This window comes from Equus asinus, chromosome 17 (genome assembly GCF_041296235.1).
Source record: "Equus asinus isolate D_3611 breed Donkey chromosome 17, EquAss-T2T_v2, whole genome shotgun sequence".
In the NCBI taxonomy this organism is placed as follows: domain Eukaryota; kingdom Metazoa; phylum Chordata; class Mammalia; order Perissodactyla; family Equidae; genus Equus; species Equus asinus.
In genome coordinates this window covers 40,947,753-40,966,641 of record NC_091806.1, presented here as the reverse complement: position 1 = coordinate 40,966,641, position 18,889 = coordinate 40,947,753, and the positions used below count along the sequence as shown (strand labels likewise).

At 56.6% G+C, this 18,889-nt stretch overlaps 1 protein-coding gene across 2 annotated transcripts; it reads left to right on the top strand.

The window, feature by feature from the left end:
- Positions 1 to 4,211: 4,211 nt before the first annotated feature.
- On the top strand, positions 4,212 to 15,781 carry CHRM1 (cholinergic receptor muscarinic 1). 2 transcript variants are annotated; one of them, XM_070488037.1, is made up of 4 exons: positions 4,212 to 4,242; positions 4,751 to 4,861; positions 5,293 to 5,385; positions 13,271 to 14,864. In XM_070488037.1, exon 4 carries the CDS (start codon positions 13,344 to 13,346, stop codon positions 14,724 to 14,726), a length of 1,383 nt encoding a protein of 460 aa, XP_070344138.1. In that variant the 5' UTR covers positions 4,212 to 4,242; positions 4,751 to 4,861; positions 5,293 to 5,385; positions 13,271 to 13,343; the 3' UTR covers positions 14,727 to 14,864. The 2 variants fall into 2 exon arrangements, with proteins under 2 accessions (XP_070344138.1, XP_014682593.1); XM_014827107.3 differs by lacking the exons at positions 4,212 to 4,242; positions 5,293 to 5,385 and having other exon boundaries at positions 4,699 to 4,861; positions 13,271 to 15,781.
- The last annotated feature ends 3,108 nt before the right edge of the window (positions 15,782 to 18,889 follow it).

The window sequence follows — 18,889 nt, the reverse complement described above, 5'->3', positions numbered from 1 at the left end:
TAGAGCTTCGTTCTCCGCCTTGGTGGGCACTCCAGGACAAGGCGTACACGCCCACGGGAGTCGGGGATCGGGGTGTTACCAGGAAAGGAAGCAAACTTAGCCGGGCCAGGGACAGGTGACCTCGAAATCCGTCCTGCCTCACCCGTGTCACTCCCTGGACGCGCGGACTCAGCTGTGCAGAGCTAGGGAGAAATCTTGGGGATGCGGACCTCAGGTCCCGGCTCTGGCCCGAAATTCTCGCCAAAACTCCACCCGACTTCTCTCCAGCAGTCTCACGTCGAGCCGAGTCCCGGGCCCGCGTGCGTGTACCATGTGGCGGAAAACTTGGGGGCCCATTGTCCACTGACCAAGAGAAGCAAAGCGGACGCCGTTAATTAGATTTTTCAAGCTGTTTTTGGCCATAGAGACTTCAGCGCGAAGTATCGGCCTCCATAGTGAAGGGCAAAGCGCCCCTTTCTTCTTTCTGGGCCGCAAGTCTACCGTGCGTCCAACTCCCAGGCGGCAGCAAGTGACCTGGACTCCGAGGCCCTGTCCTCATAGGAGGGACAAAAAACGCTTAGGGACGCCGGGTGGGAACGCAGCTCCTCCCTGCGGCCCGGTCCCACCAAGAATCAGAGACTCCTCCAGAATTCGTTGCCTTGGTGCCACCCCCACCTGACTCCGGGCTCCCTGTTAACTCAGCTGCGTCGCCCGACCCGCTATAAGGATCAAGGAGTTCTCCACCCAGGTCCAGGCCGCGCGAGGCGCCACTCTCTCCGCCTCCCCAAACCCATCCCTTCTTGGGAAGCCGACCTCGAGGCTTTGGGGCAGGTGGAGCCGGGCTGCTTCCGGGCCTTCGCCGGAGGCTCCCAGCACAGAGCCAGGCCCGGGAGGTGAAGCGTCCAGCACATGCAAGGGGATTGTTTCTACGCGGCCTTAACTTCGGAACCAGGCTCAGAAAACGCCGACTTCTCGTCCCAAAATGATGCCTTCGTTGTGGCCACTTTCACCCCAGGCATCAGACGGCCTGGGCTCCTCGGACTAAGGGACTCCGGGGCCCCTTTGTAGGGCTGCTCTATACGCAGCCCCGCCCTGGATTTTAGTTTCTTGTTTTAAATCTGAGTATTAGTTTTCCCCTGAGTCCCCGCTGTCGGGGAAGTGAGGGGAGGCGAGTAATGAGGCTGAGGGCCTAAAGCAATGGGGCAGTGGGGCAAGGAGGGGTGCCCTAAGGACGACCTGCTGCCTCCCTCCGGGGCTCCGAATGGAGGTCACCTCCCACGGAGGGCGAGACAACAGACCCACGCCCCTTCGCCAGAGCTCTGAGGACCAGCTCGGCTTCATAGGTCTGGTGGGGGCGAGGAGGATCGTCCACTCCGGACTCCCTCTCCCAGGACTGAGAAAGCAGCACTGACATGTGGCAACTTTATCTGAGTTTGAGCTTCTGGCACGAGTCAAGCCGACGGTGAGGGTTCAAACAGAGCGGCTGCGGGCGCACAGCATGAGCGCACTCCCGGAGCGCGCCTCCCTTCCTTCCCCCGCCCCCTTGAGGTCTTCAGCCCGGGTCTCTGGCCTTTTAAAAGCGCTGTCCAACAGGTCTCTGCCGTCTCTGGAATCGCAGCTCACACACTCTCGCCCCGTCCCCAGCCCCAGGATGGCCCCAGGCACACTGACCGCACCCTCCGCCAAGCCCCTGGGATGCGCGCCGCTCATAAATCCACTCATCTGTAAAATGGGAATAATAGAACCTCCTTCACAGAGCTGTTGTGAGAAATAAGCCAGTTAATGAACGTGGAGCACTTAGCAGCGCCTGGCACGTAGTGAGTGCTCAATACGAGTTAGAAATAACAACAATGACGGCTTTCACTTGTAGCGTACGCCAGCGCCACGTTTAACCTGCGAGACTTATCGTCAAACAGCGCTGTCAAGGAGGAATTTCTAACTCCCAGGACGTGGAGGAAGAAACTGAGACCTCGAGAGGAGCGCTAACTCGCCCAGGGCGGTTCACCCGGGAAAAGGCAGAGCTGGATTCGCACCCAGGGCAGCTTCTCTCCTCCTCCACCGAGAGGAGGCTGAAAGAGGGGCCCAGACAGACGGGGCCGACCCCGCGTTCCCTCCACGGCCTGGAGGCGTGAAGTCTCGGCCAAGCGACCAAAAATAGCAACCGCAGGAGCCGAGCCCCAGGTGTCGTGCGCCAGCCGGGGTCCTACTTGGCCAGATAGCAGAGAAAACTGGCTGAGGTCAGGCGTGGCCACTCCAGGGCGGCCGGGGATCGCGCGGGGGAGGGGCCGGACCCCCACGTGCGCCTCCTGCCGCCGTTTCGCCAAGCCCTTTGTCGCGAGCAGCCGCGTTCGTGCCGCACTCGGCGGCTTAAAATAAAGACAATGTTCCCAGCCTCCCTGCAGCTAAATCGGGCGCGGGTGCGGGGGCGGTGAGAGAGCCGGGTGGGAGAGCTTCTCCCGGCCCTACCTCCCTTCTCCCTTCTTGCCTCAGTTTCCCCATCTGGTCAGGGGACCTAGCCAGGTCTGGGCGGAGAAATCATACAGGCGGGGGTCGTCATCCCCCTGCCTCTGCGGCTGAACGGACTTCAGGAGGAAACCGCTTGGGATAGAGAGGGGCACTCAAGAGGAGACAGAGGAATGCTGGACACCCTCCTCTCCCGCCTACAAAATAAGTGTTTTTATTTCTAAAGGGACGTGTGCAGAGGCGGTGGGAGAAGAAGAGACCAAGGAGATTGGGGGGAGGGGGCAAGGAGAGAGCCTGATTCAGACTCGGAAATGGATGTTGAGCGTGGAGGCCTAACACCCCCACACTCAGCCACGTGTACGCGCACAAGTACACGCAGCCCCGCCGCGCACGCAGCCCCACCGCGCGCACAGCCCCAAAGCAAGGACAGCCCAGCAGGGGGCAGCCCGAGTCTGCGCCCACGGGCAGGGACTGGTCGAGTTCTGACCCACCCCTGACCCCCCTGCCTGACCCTGGGGTTGGAGGGGTTATTCAGATGCCTCTCCAAACTGCAGTGTCTCCTCGACTTCAGAAAGAAGGTGGACTGGATGCTTGCTCTAGCCTCAGCTGGGTTTGAGCAGCAGAAATGCCCCCCACGTGTAACTGCCATGTGCGCCCTGGTGGCTGCTGGCCAAGCCCCAAGGACTCCAGTTTCGGCTCCACTGGCAACTGGTCTCCAACCTGAGGAAGCCCCAGGTTGCCCTCAAGCATCAGGATTGAGAGGGGGTGCTTGCGCTTCGTGGGGAAAAGGGCTGGAGGAAAGTGGTGGGGCAGGTCCCAACCACCTGACGGGACTCCAGAGCCCTGGGCTTAGAGCCAACCGACCTGGGTCCAAACACATGCCCACCACATATTAATCACGCCCCTGCGGTTGGCTTTTCTCATCTGCATAATGGGATAATACATGATCCTGGTCCTCCCTACCTCCACCTCAGAGCTTCAGCATGGCCCAGTGGGACAAAGGACACAGCAGCCCCAGCTGTAGCCTCCTCATTTCTCCTCCATGGTCAGCTCCCCAGGAGGTGTCTAGGGCCAGGGAGGGCAGTGCAGGACCCAGGTCTCTATGGCAAAGGGACTTCAGGGGTTCTATCTCCAAGGAAACTCAACACAGAAATCCAAATCTGCCTGAGCAGGAGGGCTGGTAGCCGTACAGTGGGGCTAAGGGAGGTGGGGAGGAACGGCAGCTTCGTCACTTCCCAGGTACACACCTGTGCACCCTGAGTGGGAGGCAGGGGAGACAAGTTTGACAAGCTGGGAGGAGAGCTGTCTGTCTGCCTGTCTGTCTGTCTTCCAAAGGGAAGCTGCGGGTGGAGCAGGCAGGGAGGTAGAGGCTGCCTCATTTGTCAAAATTAGCAAGTTCCACAGTTGGGCAACACGCAGACACACACCAAATACAGACACACGTGTGCACACGCGTCCTGGCTCCACACCAACAGGGTGACACCTGCGTTTACACAGGCTGTATGGTGACATGCGTACTCAGAGACACACATGTGCGGGGGCACTCAGCCTCGCATGGAGCAGGCACACCACCCCCCTCCCATCCCCGCAACCAGGCACCCGTATACCCTCACACTCGGGCTATGCAGCATGGACAGATGCGAGAGCACACAGCCCCGCACGCGGCACGTCCGCTCGGCCCCGGGGCGGGTGCGCCAGCCCTCTGGGTCGGTTCCAAGTTGGAGCCTCTCACGTGAGGCCCAATGTGTCATTTCCAAACAGAAAGAATCTAGCTCCTTCGCAGCAGGGAGGAAGAGCAGGGTGTGGAGCTGGGTGGGTGGGTGGGTGTGTGGGCTTGTGCAGGGGGCAGGGCATGTGTGTGAGGGAAACAGGCATGTGAATCCCGGGGCATGGTGCACGCGGGTTGGGGGCTCTAAGGTTGGGTGGGGGAAGGAGCCCTGGGAAACAGAGTGTGCCTTTGTGAGGGTGTGTGTGTGCCGCCGAGGCTGTGTGCAGTGGGTGTGGGTGTTTGTCTCCTTGTATCCGCCTTCTCTCCCGTTCTGGACTTTCAGCCTCCCTGGGCTCATCTTCCTCATGTTCTTCCCCCTCCCTCTCGCGGCGGGAATTGGGTGCCCTGGTGGAGGAAGGGGGCATGCTCCAGGACCCTGTCCAACCCCAGACGCTGCCTGAGGCTTCCCTCCAGCTCCCCCTCCCTTCCTTTCCTCCCTCTCCTCCCTCCCTCTCTTTCCCTTCCTCCCTCCCCCCCCCCAGGCTGGCGTGCCAGGGGGTGGGACATGCCAATCACTGGCTGTGCCTCTCCGGCTGCCAGCACAGGGCACAGCTCCCCCCGGGAGCCAGGTGTTTGGGTCCCTGGAGACGCCGCCAGCCCCCGGGGAAGCAGTGGGGCTGAGGACCCTACGGACCCCTGTCCAGCCCCATGGTGAGTACATTTGAGAGGGTTTGGGAGGGGCTACACTGAGGTGGGGGCAGGAGAAGCAGGGTCCTGGGAGCAAGGCAGGGACCAGGACTAGAAGGAAATGGGGATGGACCCCAGGGAGAGGAGGGGGCCAAGGGTGCTCTGTAGCACTGGACATTGGCTTCTCCAAACACCGCATCTCCTGGCTTTGAGTGGATACACCTGATGTTTTTCTGGTGTTCAGCTGGCAGAGGAGTTGGAGACCCCCTTAAGAAACTGGACCTCGAGCCCAGAAGGGATCAGGCTTCCATGTAGCAGGCAGAGCCCCCAGAACCTCAGAGATAGAGTGGGAAGGGCAGGGGACCAGGGGGCAGCCCTTGCCACCAGCATCCCGTGGGAGGTTGACCCCCCCAATTGGGGTGCCAGTCCCAGGACCTCCTCCTCTCCTCCCTCAGGGAATCCTGAATCCCACCACCCCCATCCACCTTCAGCCCCCACAAGATGGACTGAACCAGGCTACTGGCCAGACGGACAAGCTGGATGCCAAGGTGGGTGTAGGGCCAGAAGCCAGCAGAAGACCAGGCCAAGAGCCCCAGGGCTCTCCAGGGACAAATGGGCACATGGATGGCCACGCCAGACAGGGAATGTGGCCTTGACATGTGCAGGTGCCCAGAGGGCCCTCCCTATGTCCATAGTGTGGTGGGCTTCTGCAGGGCAGGTCTGAGTCCTATGTCTAGGTAATGCATGGATACCAGTGGGCACCCTTGACAGGTACCCATCCCACTACTCCGAGACCCCACAATGTGGGGATGGGCTGGGGGCCAGAAGCTCTGATTCTTGCAGAGTTGCCAGCTCCTGGGCTGGCAGCTGGGGAGGGGTGGTCATGGGGTCATTCAGACAAGTGCTGCTTAGGGGTTATCAGTGTCAGTGGAAAGAGGTTCACCTCTTCCCACAAAACATACCTGCAGCTCCACCCAGACTGACCCAGGCCCCCTGCCCAACTGGCCGGAAGCAGTCAGACTGTCTCCTGCAGCCAGACAACCTCTTGTCCCCGGGTAATCAGCTGCTTACTGAGCTATCAGATGAGAGTTAGTTCTCAACCTCCTGACCGCAGCCACTAGGCAAGCGGTGATCGCCGTTGCGATATAGAAGGCATGGGAGGAGATGGCAAGATGGGGCTGCAGAAGATGTGACTCTTGGCCCCCTGGCTGAGGCCTGGAGGTCTGAGAGCTGGCTCCCAAAGTGCAAAGAGGAATCCAGAGTGTCAAGAAGGGGTTAGGCAGAGGTCACGTCAGACCTTCAAAGGAACCTCCCCGTTGTACAGGTGAAGAGACTGAGGCTGAGAAAGGGGAAGGGCCATGCTCATGGTCACAGAAGGGATGTTTAGGGGTCCAGTTGGAGCTTGGACCCCATTCTCCTCACCCTCAGCGCATCACTGCACTCCCACCTCCCTGAGCAGGATGACGGGGTGGGAAGCAGTAAGCTCCATGAGGCGGCGGGGAGAGGTGGGTGAATATCGCGCTGGGTTTCTGCTCTGCTGTGATGCCATGGTGATGCCTAGAAGGATGGGGGAGGAGGGAGAGAGAAGAAAGGAAATGGGGAGAGGAGAGCAAAGAGTGAAGAGCAGGGGGCATGCGGGGAGGAGGATTAGGGGCAAGCACTTCTGATGCCACCTGGCAGTGTGAGATCCAGAGCCTGGCCTGCTAATGGCCAGGCTCTGGGACGGTCCGCTAAAGTCGGGCAACTGGTTAAGGTCCATCAACAGTGAACGTATTTGCCGCTCCTCTTCCGGCTCAGCAGTGCATTTATGAGCATTTAACTCATGGCTGCTGCCCTCCCCAGGGCTAACTGGCACTCCCAGTGGTGACTGTTGAGCCAGAAAATGTGATAAATTGTATTTGTTTACCCCCTCGTTCCCAAGGCCAGGCATCAGAGGTGGAAGTTTTGTACACCTTTAATGGATCAAGAGCTACCTTCAGAGAAAAGTTAACCCGGGGGAGAAAGCCACCTCTGACAGGCTGGCTCCTGGGTTCAGACCCCAGCGGAAGGGACTGGCCAAAGGAGCCACCTTCTCACTGCACATGTGAGGTCCCAGGGCCCCAGCCCCACAGCCCCCATCTCCGACCTGCTTCTCCCCAATATTGCCTGTTCTGTCCACTCAAGGAGGCCCAGAATCACAAGATGGCTTCACTCCTCCCTCCTGAATCTCTTCCCCAGCACCACCTCCTTCTCTGCCTCCCCTTCTCTACTCCCTGGCCAGTGGTAGGATTCAGGCAGCCCTGGTGTTCAGGAATCCCTCTCCTCAGCAATCTCTCTGCCCTCCCCCAGTGGCTCTCTCCCCTCCCTTTTCCTCTACCAACCAGATCCCCAGTCCCTGGGGATTGGTCCCAGGGCGCTGGCGGTCAACAGTCTGGCCTGCCAAGCTAGAGGCTCTGACCTCATCCCTTAACTCTTTGAGCCCAGGCAAAGAGTTTTCCTCCTTCAACACTCACAGGTGCCATCCTTGCCCAGGCCTGTCCTGTCACCTCACGCAGCTTCTCTGTGGCAGGCGAGGCAGGGTTTCCTTGGTCCATTTTACAGATGAAGATGCTCTTGACTATTTTTCTCCTGTGCCCTCAAGCAAGGCAGATCCTCACCCAGGGGACAGGGACCTGGCAGGTGAGGGGTTACAAGAACTGGAGGGAGCAGAGGGACCATGCTCTGGAGCCAGTCCTGACCCCCAGGGGCTCATCCTCACACCCCCTGGGCCTGAGGTCAAGCAGGAGGACCCCACGGACACATCCATGTGTTTATTCCACAAATATTTATTGAGCAGCTACTGTGTGCCCAGCCCTGGGATAATGCAGTGAAGGAGGCAGACACAGCCCCTACCCTGACTCTCAAGGAGCTGTAGCTAGACCTCTCCTTCCCACAAAACTGTCATCATGTGTCACCCAGACGGCAGATGCTGTCACACACACAGGCCAGATTCTAAAGGAATGCCTGATTCCTCACAACTGCCTGTTCAAACTAGGGTTTGGCCAAGCTGGTTGAGGTGGGCCAGGGGGCTGTTGAGACCCCATGTACACATGAGCAGTTTAGAGAGGTTAGTCTTGGAGGCAGACTGGCTGGGTCCAAAGCCTGGTTGCATCACTGATGAGCTGTAAGGTCCTAAGGTCTCAAATTGAGGATAATAAAACCTACTTTACAAGGAGTTGTAATAGGTCAATTAAATCATGTATGTAATGCCTAGAGCCATGTCTGGTATATATAGTAAGCAGTCAGTAAATGTCAGTTGCTATGATAATATTAATAATATTATTAAAAGCTCCCAACAACCTTCATCAGGAAGCCACGATCCTTGGCAGAAAGGCATCTCTCCGCTTCCTTGCCACCTTCCCATTCCCCAGACAAGACATCCTCAGAGTATGAGTCCCAAACCATCCCCACAGAGCTACAGACTCACCCCCACCATTTCCTATCCTCATTCAACAATGCACACACCCTCACACACAAACACTCATCCTACGGAAGGGTTACCAGGTCAGGACAGTGACTTGCTCAAGGTTACACAGCCAGACAAGAGCAGAGATGGAGCTTGAAGCCAGGCAGAGGCAGTGCCAAGGACTTCCCTGGGGAGTCTCCCCCCCTACCCCCTGCAATCCGCATTGACCAACTCCCCCACCCAGTGGATGTTTCCACAGAATATACTGGTAAATACAGCTTCCACAACCCTCCGCTCCCTACCTTGCAACCAGATGGCTGACCCAAAGCCCCTCCTCTGTAGAAATTCTGGAGCCACTGCTGAGCCCTGGTACCCTGACTCACAGCCTGGGGCTCATCCCCTCAGTGGACAAGCCACAGTCACAGGAAGCCAGGTTCTTTCACAACCATCATCTCGCTGAGCACCTAGCAGCCTTGAACAGGCAGAGGATTGCCCCCAGTCAAGAGTTAAGGAGAACTTGCCCAAAGTCACACAGCAGGAACCAAAGCAGGCCTTCAGGAACCTTCTCCTGAGCAAATCACTGTCCAAGAGAGCTTTGGGGGAGGACCCCCACTTCTGATTGTGGAGGAAAGGCAGAGCCATTGACGGCTCTGTTCTTGGGCTGCATCCCAGGGGCTCAGAAGCTCCAGGGGGTGGCAAGAATCACGGTCCAGTCCCCTAGAAGCTCCACCCTCTTCCTTCCCCTGGTTGTCCCTGATGAGAGGCCTTAGCCCTCACAGCGCATAGGTGGGGCATACGGGGGCCAGCCAAGTGGAAAGAACGCAGGCCTCGGAGCCCAGAGGTCGGGGGGTGCAGAGTCCCAGCTCCACAACTTCCTGCAAGACCATCAGCAAATCTCTTAGCTCCCTAAGCCTCAGTGTCTTTACCCATAAAACAGAGATAAGAACCCCCCACTGGGGTGTCCTATGGATTAAGGGAAATAATATCATGCATCAAGTGCCTGGCATGAATGAGGGGATTCATGATTGTGGTTATCAATATGCCTATTAAAATGAGAGTTGGGAGGGGGTTCTCGCCGTTAAAGAGAGGGACTGCCAGCCAGCCTTCTCACTTCCAAGGACCACTCCTCATAGGTCCCCCTGTCTGAAAGCCTTTTTTAAATTCATCAAAGCCGTAGCTGGCTTTCAACAAAAGCTTGTGACAGGCAGAGGTTGCCATGTTCCCACCCCGAGCAGGGGTCATTCCAGCCCTGGCTGAGAGAACCTGAATGAGCCTTCAGCCTCTGCAGCCTACCCTCGGGGACTTGAGTCCTTTCTGTTCAGAGCCTTGGGATGTTGGTTTCTGGACCCTGTAAAATCTCCGCAGGCGTCAGGCTGGTCCAACTCCTCCTGTACAAATGAGCAATCTGAGGACCAGAGAGGGGCTGTGCCTGGGGTCTGGAGGAGAAGGGGCAGGTGGCTGGGCGGTGGATCAGAATGAGGATCGGAATAGTAACAGACGCCTTTAGTTGAGTGTCATTTCATTCCAGAGACTTTGGATGCTATCCCGATCAGCTGCGGGATGCAGGGTGGCGGGGAAAAGAAAGGTCAAGTGATTGCTGATGATCACACAGCTAGGAAGGGACAACCCTGAGATACAAACTCAGGGCTGTGGCCCGCAACGCCAGAATTAGGGTAAGGCAAGTGAGTTATTTGCTTTGGAACAAAATTTAGGAAGGGCACAAAAAAACCTCATTAATCAAGATAAATAATGTTGTAACGTAATATTTCTAAAAATCACATAGCAAACTACAGCCCACAGGTGGGCAGTCTATTTTTGTAAATAAAATTTTCTTGGAACCAGGACCAGGATGAGGGCGAGGCATGGCTGATAGGATTGTTTGTGCAAGTGCAGGGTTGGAGGCTGTCTTTGTTTAAAATTTTGTTCATGATGAATTTTTTGCATTGATTTCCTTTTTTTTTTTCTATTGTTGCATTCAAATATTATTTTCTCGATGACTCAGTTTGGAGGCATCTCAAGTTTTGCACCCGAACCAAGTGCCTCACCCACCCCACCCTAGTTGGAGCCCTGCTGTGGTGTGAGGACCAGGTACATGGTGGAGTGCTGGGCCCAGCATTGAAGGCTGAGCCCTGACCAGCAGACAGGAAGCCCCTGCAGCTGCAGAGGGTACATCCTCTCAGGCCAGCCAGCTCCTCTTGTCTGACTCAGCCTATTCAGGTCTCGGCCCAGGACCCAGGGAGCCGCAAGGGGCTACAGAGCTGCTCCCAGGCACCCAGGGGTTGCAGGGGCAGCATCCAATCTAGGAGCCAGGAGACATTGGGCTGCACCATGCCTTCTTCCCTCTTTCCTCCGGGCCTCAGTTGCTCTATTTTTGCAATGGGCATTAAACAGCACTGGGTCAGACAGAGGGCCAAGAGCTGTAAAGGGCAACCTGTCAAGGGTGGTGTCCACCAGCAGCCTCACTGGGGAAAGCCCAGCCTCCCACCCACTGCCTGACTTTGGTTAAGAGAGGAGGATGCAAAAAGAACTCAGTAAGCAAGATAAATAATATTTTAATGTAATATTTTTAAAATTCAAATAGGCAGATTATGGCCCCCCAGGCAACCATCAGTTCTTATAAATAAAGTTTCATTGGAACAAACCGCTTGCGCTCAAATCCTGATCCCTACCCTACCTGCGTGATCTTGTGCAAATTCTCTTGCTTTTCTCAGCCTCACTTTCTTCATCTGTAAAATGGAGAGAAGAACAATCCCAAGGTCATAGGTTCCCTGTTAAGATTAAGTGAGATAAGGCATGTAAACACTCTGAGTAGAGACTGGCACTCAGGGAGCCCTAAATAGTAGCAATGGTCATTATTATTATTCGTTGCTGTTGCCATGGTATTAGAAATTTTTTTGTTTAATTGAGGAAGATTGCTGTGAGCTAACATCTGCTGCCAATCCTCCTCTTTTTGCTGAGGAAGATTGACCCTGAGTAAACATCTGTGCCCATCTTCCTTTACTTAATATGTGGGACGCCTGCCACAGCATGGCTTGATAAGTGGTGTGTAAGTCTGCGCCCGGGATCCAAACTGGCAAACCCTGGTCCCCCGAAGCAGAGTGCATGAACTTAACCGCTATGCCACCAGGCCAGCCCCAGAAATTTTAAATCAAAGAAGCAGAAGCCCCTAGGCAGGAGGGAGCCCTCATTGCTGCGCTTGCTAAGAGTCGATGGGAGCCCAGTGCTCCCCATACTCCAGGGCTGGTTTAAGCACTCTACCTCCATTGACTCATTTCAGCCTCACAATAATTCCTTGATTTATTAGCCAGGGACTAGTATCCTCCCCATTTTTCAGTTGAGGAAACCGAGGCACATAGTAGTTGTATCACAAGCAGAGATCACACACCCAGCAAATGATGTAGCCTGGATTCAAATGCGGACAGTCTGGCTCCAGAGTCTGGGTCCTTCACCGGGATGTTACATTTGCCCCCTCACAGGCAGACTGACCCAGACACACAAGCTTGCACTGTCAGCCACAGTCCTTCTTGCTCGTTATGTCACACTCTGAACTCCCGATGCTGAGCGTCGCTCTCACACGCTGACAGTTCACCAAGAGCGGTGGAGATGCCCTCAGCCACACATTCTCCCGGTCACACACTATCACAATCCCACACCACCGAGGCCATCCATCACGCAGCAACCCCCTCACAGACACAGCACTCTAGTATCTGTCACAGACCAGGTCCGGAGGAACACCAGGGCTGGGTGGGCCCTTGCCCAACGTCTCTCCCTGAGAATCTTTCCAGTGACCAGCCCCTGAAGCCACAGCTGCAGGTAGGAGGAGACCCCAATCTCTTCAATGGTCAGATGGATGCCTGCGGCCCAGAACAGGAGGCGATCGGCCTAAACTTACTGCAGCAAGGCCATGGCAGAACTGCGGGGCCCTCCTGTCTGGCCAGTAGGTTGCTAAGAGTCCTTGCTTTTCTCTTTATCCACCCAAAGTGCCTGGGCTGGACTCCAGCTTCAAGAAATGTCTGGGGGATCTCCTCACTCCCCTTGCTGCCGCCCACTCAGCTGTGGCCCGGGAACAGAGTGGGGAGATGGAGGGGGCCTCCCATGCCCCATCTGGGGCCAGACCCCCACTTATCTGGGAGCTGAGGCCCTCGTCCCCGCTGCCTGCATTTCCTCCAGACCTTCTACTGCCAGGCGAGTGTCCAGCTCAGCACAGCTTTCCCTGCTGCCCTCATAGAGGGTCCAATGCAGCCCCAAACCCCACCTCTCTCTCCCTCACACATGCACAGAAAAACGTGCAGACCCACACATGCGCACAGACACACACTGACACACATCTCTTTCTCTTTGTCTTCTCTGGAGCCTTCCTTCTGACTTCCCATCTCTCCTTATTTGATGGGAGAATCCCCCTGGAGCTCCACATGCTCAGAAAGTGAGAAAGAGGAGTGGGTTCTAATCATACCATCTGTGTCACCGTGGCCAGGCCTTGTAGCTGCTCGGAGCCAGGGTTGCCTCAGTGAAACGGAGTTCCTAAGAGACCTTCCTCCTAGAGACGTACGACAGCTAAATTAGATAATTCAATTAAGTGCTTAGCACTGTGTCTGGCATGTAGTAACTGCTCAGTAAACGAGAGCTTTGATGAAAGTGAGTGAAATGCTTTGAAAATGTGGCAGTACTATATATGAAGCCAGTCTCCCAATTCCTGCCACAGGAGTTAAGCAAGATGGGATCAGTAGCAATTTCCCGGTGAAAACACTGAGGCTCAGAATCTGCGTGGTAAAGCTGGAGTGAGGATTCAGATCTCTGGATTCCAAATCTCCGCGACCCTTGCTGATGGTTAATCCATTCATAGCTGGGAACATGCATCATAAATGACCGTGTGTGGACACCAGTAAGGGAGGGTGATGCTGTCTTGCCTGAAGCCCTGGGAGGGCAGAAGCTATGTTCCTAATACCTTCTACTCTGGGCTATCAGGGATGTCCAGCAGCCCAACTAAAGCGCATGTCCTCTCTTTTCAGGTGATGACCTCCCCCTGAGGGAGCCCCATAGTGTGACTAGAGGAAAGAGCTGCCCCCAGCCCCACCAGCCACCATGAATACCTCGGCCCCACCCGCCGTCAGCCCCAACATCACTGTCCTGGCTCCAGGAAAGGGTCCGTGGCAAGTGGCCTTCATTGGGATCACCACGGGCCTCCTGTCGCTGGCCACAGTGACAGGCAACCTGCTGGTACTCATCTCCTTCAAGGTCAACACAGAGCTCAAGACAGTCAACAACTACTTCCTGCTGAGCCTGGCCTGTGCTGACCTCATCATTGGCACCTTCTCCATGAACCTCTACACCACATACCTGCTCATGGGCCACTGGGCTCTGGGCACGCTAGCCTGTGACCTCTGGCTGGCCCTGGACTACGTGGCCAGCAACGCCTCCGTTATGAACCTGCTGCTTATCAGCTTTGACCGTTACTTCTCCGTGACCCGGCCCCTGAGCTACCGTGCCAAGCGCACACCACGCCGGGCAGCCCTGATGATCGGCTTGGCGTGGCTGGTCTCCTTCGTCCTGTGGGCCCCAGCCATCCTCTTCTGGCAGTATCTGGTAGGGGAGCGGACAGTGCTGGCCGGGCAGTGCTACATCCAGTTCCTCTCCCAACCCATCATCACCTTTGGCACAGCCATGGCGGCCTTCTACCTCCCTGTCACGGTCATGTGCACGCTCTACTGGCGCATCTACCGAGAGACAGAGAACCGGGCCCGGGAGCTAGCGGCCCTGCAGGGCTCCGAGACACCAGGGAAGGGGGGCGGCAGCAGCAGCAGCTCAGAGCGGTCCCAGCCGGGGGCGGAGGGCTCACCAGAGACCCCTCCAGGGCGCTGCTGTCGCTGCTGCCGGGCTCCCAGGCTGCTGCAGGCCTACAGCTGGAAGGAGGAGGAGGAGGAGGATGAAGGCTCCATGGAGTCCCTCACATCCTCGGAGGGTGAGGAGCCTGGCTCCGAGGTGGTGATCAAGATGCCCATGGTGGACCCTGAGGCACAGGCCCCTGCCAAACAGCCACCCCGGAGCTCCCCGAATACAGTCAAGAGGCCCACCCGGAAAGGGCGTGAGCGAGCAGGCAAGAGCCAGAAGCCCCGTGGGAAGGAGCAGCTGGCCAAGCGGAAGACCTTCTCGTTGGTCAAGGAGAAGAAGGCGGCTCGGACCCTGAGCGCCATCCTGCTGGCCTTCATCCTCACCTGGACACCGTACAACATCATGGTGCTGGTGTCCACTTTCTGCAAGGACTGTGTTCCCGAGACCCTGTGGGAGCTGGGCTACTGGCTGTGCTATGTCAACAGCACCATCAACCCCATGTGCTACGCACTCTGCAACAAAGCCTTCCGGGACACCTTCCGCCTGCTGCTCCTCTGCCGCTGGGACAAGCGTCGCTGGCGCAAGATCCCCAAGCGCCCTGGCTCTGTGCACCGCACTCCCTCTCGCCAATGCTGATGGCCCCCTCACCTGCATCCCTCCACCCCAGTCCCCGGGAGAGCCGGGGAGAAAGCAGGCAGGGGCAGTGACCTCAGATCCAGAGCCCTGCCCAGACCTCACCAGGCTTCTCAGGCCCCTAGGTCACCTCCCTGGACAGCCCAGAGAGAACCTGCCAAGTTTCCAAACTTTACTATTCCCAGGCAGGGAGGGGAAGCTGGGGAACTGGTTTTTCTGTTCCCTGCTGGGTGGGAATGGGCTCTTCACCAGGAAGAAGGCCCTGGAGGAGGATCCGAGCTTTGGATTCCTTGTTTGCGCTTAGGCAGGAAGTCCATCCAGAGCCAGCAGGGCGGGCTAGGAGAAAGTTTAACATCACAGTCATCCTTGGCACAGGGGCTGGCCTGCATTGTGATGGGAGATGGCACTCCCTGGGGCCACAGCAGCTAACTGACACCAACCACTGAGAGAGAAGCTTGGCTCAAAGGGAGCATCCCCCAATGAGGGATCCCCTCCCTCCCCAGGCACAGCCCACTCTGCTGGGCCCTAGGCATACTCTCCAGGATTGTCCAACCTCCCTACAAATGGATCCCTATGTGGGTCACTCCCAAGGCAAACGTCCAAGCATCAGCAGGACAATGACACCAGAGGGGACCAACTTGGCTAGTCACACATCAAGTTCCCAGGCAGCAGCAGGACCAAGTGCCAGGTGTCCTGACTGTCCCACTATGTCATTTCCCTGGGAGTGAGGGGCAGGGGTGCCTGCTGTCCAGCCCCACACCTATACCCCCTGCCCCAGAGAAACCCTCAGGTCCTCCATCCCTGGCTCACAGCTGCCACCTGGATATATCTGCTCCATGCAGATCTAGCCAGGCCTCCCGCATGCTGCCTGCCTCCGGCCCCGCCCCACACAGGCCTGGTCCAGCCAACAGGTTCTCTCCTGTGAGCTCCCCAATCCAACCCATGCATGGCCTCCCAGCCACCTTTATCTCCAGGCCCAGCCTGACCCCAAGTGTTCTTTCCTTCCATCCTCAGCAAATGCTGAGTCTGTGAATAAAGCCACATAACCAGCGGGTGCTAAGGGGCTTCCTCCCTGTGTTGGATCGAGGACCTGGTCTTAGGCCAGGGCAGGACGGGGCAGGGAGGGCCCAAGTACCACAGAATGTGCTCCGCTGCCCTGAGGGTGGTCCCAGGAGGGACAGCACTGAGTGGCTGAGGTCTACTGAAACCTGTGGGCCCCAGCATCCGAGGGTCTGCAGCTCAGGTGAGTAGGGCTGTAGTGGGCAGACCAGACTACTGGAGGTAGGGAGGCTAGGTGAAATTGACTACCCATGTCCATAGCCCAGCATATTCTCTATCAGCTTTGCCAGTGTAGCTGCTCTTGGGGCCCTGTCACCCCCAGAGAGAACAGAACTGCTCCAAAGCCCCATTTACAAATGGGGAGACGAAGGCCCAGTGACCCAGGGGACTGTTTAGGGTTACCCCACAAAGCAACACCCAGGTTTCCAGGCAGTTCACAGCCTCGTGACCCCTTGACTATGGACATACGACGGCTGGAGTCCAGGCCAAAGCACACCATAAAGGTGACCCTCAGGTTAGGTTATAAGGCACTTCATTGGTGAGAGGGCCCCAAGGCTTAAAGCAAAAGAACCCTAGAGAGGATAATCCCACAGAATAGAGCAGTGGTTCTCAAAGTGTGGTGGTTGTTGGGGGTCCTCAAGATCACCCTTAGGCTCGATTTGCTAGAAGGACACACAGAACTCGGCAAAGCTGTTATACTCACAGTTATAGTTTATTACAGTGAAAGGATACAATTAAAATCAGCAAAGGATAAAGGTGCATATGGCAGAGTCCAGGAGAAACCAGGTGCAAGCTTCCAGTTGTCGTTTCCCAGTAGAGTCATGGGGACAGCATTTAATTCTCCCAGCAATGACATGTGTCCAGCGTTCTACCTAGAGGTTGCTCATGTAGGCATAGCTGACCACCCATGTGGCTGACCTTAGTTAGTCTCCAGCCCCTCCAGAGGTTAAACTGATACCGCATGGCCTGAGGCCCCCACTAGAAATTCCATTGTTAGCATAGACTGTCTAGTGTGGTTCAAGGCCTCCAGGTAAACAAGGGCACTCTTATCAGGCAGGACATTCCAAGGGCTTAGGGGTATCTCCCAGGACCCAGGCAAGAGTCAAACCTTCCTTTGGAATGTGCAAGGTTTGGACGAGCCAGATCTGCTGAGTTAATCCTTTGGTGCCCCATGGTCCTGACAGCAGCACCAGTATCACCTGGGAACTTGGTAGATATACAAGCTTCGGGGTCACCCCAGATTTACTGAGTCCAAAACTCAAGGGGCAGAGCCCAGCCATCTGTTTCAGGAGACTGTGATACAGGCTAAAGTTAAGAAATGCTGGCCCAGAGGAATGAGGTTCTGAGAGAGGGAGCGAGATTCACCTTACCCTCCCAGAATCCTTTGAGAAGGAAGCTTCCAACACCATGGGCAGGGGCAATCCACTGAAGAGGTAGACTGGACAGGCTGGCCAGGGGCTGGCAAGAGCACAGCGCTATGGAGAATGACCCCAGGATACAAACCCCCTCCCCCTCTCCCACCAGCACAGCCTCCTGGGTTGTCAGCTCAAGACCCCAGAGAGGACCCCTCATGGCCACTGCTCCCGCTTAGCCCTGACCTCCTTCAAGGGCTCAATGTCCTGCCTCTTGTGGAAGGCATTGGTCCTGGGAGGTGGAATGACTACAGAAGCTTAGCTGTGTTGGGAGAACAGGAGCTTTGGAATCAAATCGGCCTGACCTCTCCTGGAGGCCAGGAGTGGGGATCAAGGCTGGTATTTGGGTCAGGAATGGGGCTGGCAGTTCATCTTGTCCCTGGTCCCAGAGGCAGGTCCTGCCTGCCCGTGCCCCTCACCACACCACCTTACGCATGCCTCTTAAGTTCAGTGTCCTCCTCTCTCAAAGGAGAATGAGCCCCTGCAGGAAGAGTTGAGAGGATGAGAGAGACTGTAGGGAAGACCCCCCTATGGCTCTATGATAAGTGTTACCACAGGACCGGACCGCTCACAGGGAAAGGCCAGGAACAAATCGTAGTTTCAGACCCACACCCTTCCCTCCTCCTCCAGCCCTGGCTTTAAAGAGTCCCCTCCCCCAGCCCAGGGAGAAGAAACAGGACTTGGAGGAGTCTCAAGGAGCAAGCCTGGGGAGGGGAGGGCATGAGGTCCAGGAAGGCTTCTTAGAGATGGGGACTGTGCCCACAAGCCTCTGAAGCAAGATTCCTGCAGATCCAGCTGCCAGAAGATGGAGGAAATGGCTTGAGCAGGACGGAGAGGGTGGCTGGACATGGCTTCAGTCCACCCCAAACGCTGCACTCCCTCCCACTCTGAGGGAGTCCTCCTCAGCCCCAGAAAAAGGGCCGTTGCGTGCCTGAGCAGGAAGTAGGGAAAGAATAAGGTGGCTTTGTGAATGCCACCTCCTCCCCTTCCCGGGGCAGGCCTAGAGAAGGGGCGCCACTTAGCATTCTCTCTGCCTGCCTGTCCCCACCCCCTCCGTTCCCAGCGCGTCGCTTTAGCGCCATCTGCAGGCAATCGAGGGAATAGCCCTGCCGGAAACGTGCTGCTTAGAACCTGCCTGGGCGGCTCCCAGAGAACAGGACCACAGGACATATGATAGAGTAGATGGTCTTGGCCACCTCAGCTCCTGCCCCCAAACCTCAACAGGAACCCAAGGTCCCTGAAGGATCCACTCACCTGGCTACTAGGTTAACCTGCAGAGGCAAGCCCTCCCTCTCTCCGGTAAGTCAACCTCACACCCAACTAGGAGATGGACAAGCGGAGACTTGGCATGTAGGGAAATCCCACATTCTCCCAGTGCCTCCCCCAGGCTTTTGGGATCCTCAGTTTCATTTTTTGGAGCCTGGCTCTGATTTTACAGAACTGAGGCTGACCCAACTGGAAACTCAGACAGGCACCTGCTCGCCTCTACAGTATGAAAAACGCCTTCAGAATGTCAGATGCCCCATACCAGCCTCAGGCTCCAAAGAGTCTGAGGTGATGTCTTTCTTCTCAGCATCTCTGGTAACACACACAAACGGCATAACTCCAGGAATCAGACTGTCACACAAAATAGGCCTGAAAATTATTCACTCTCTTCACTCCCCGCCTCTTTCCTTCCCCTGCCCCCAGTTCCAC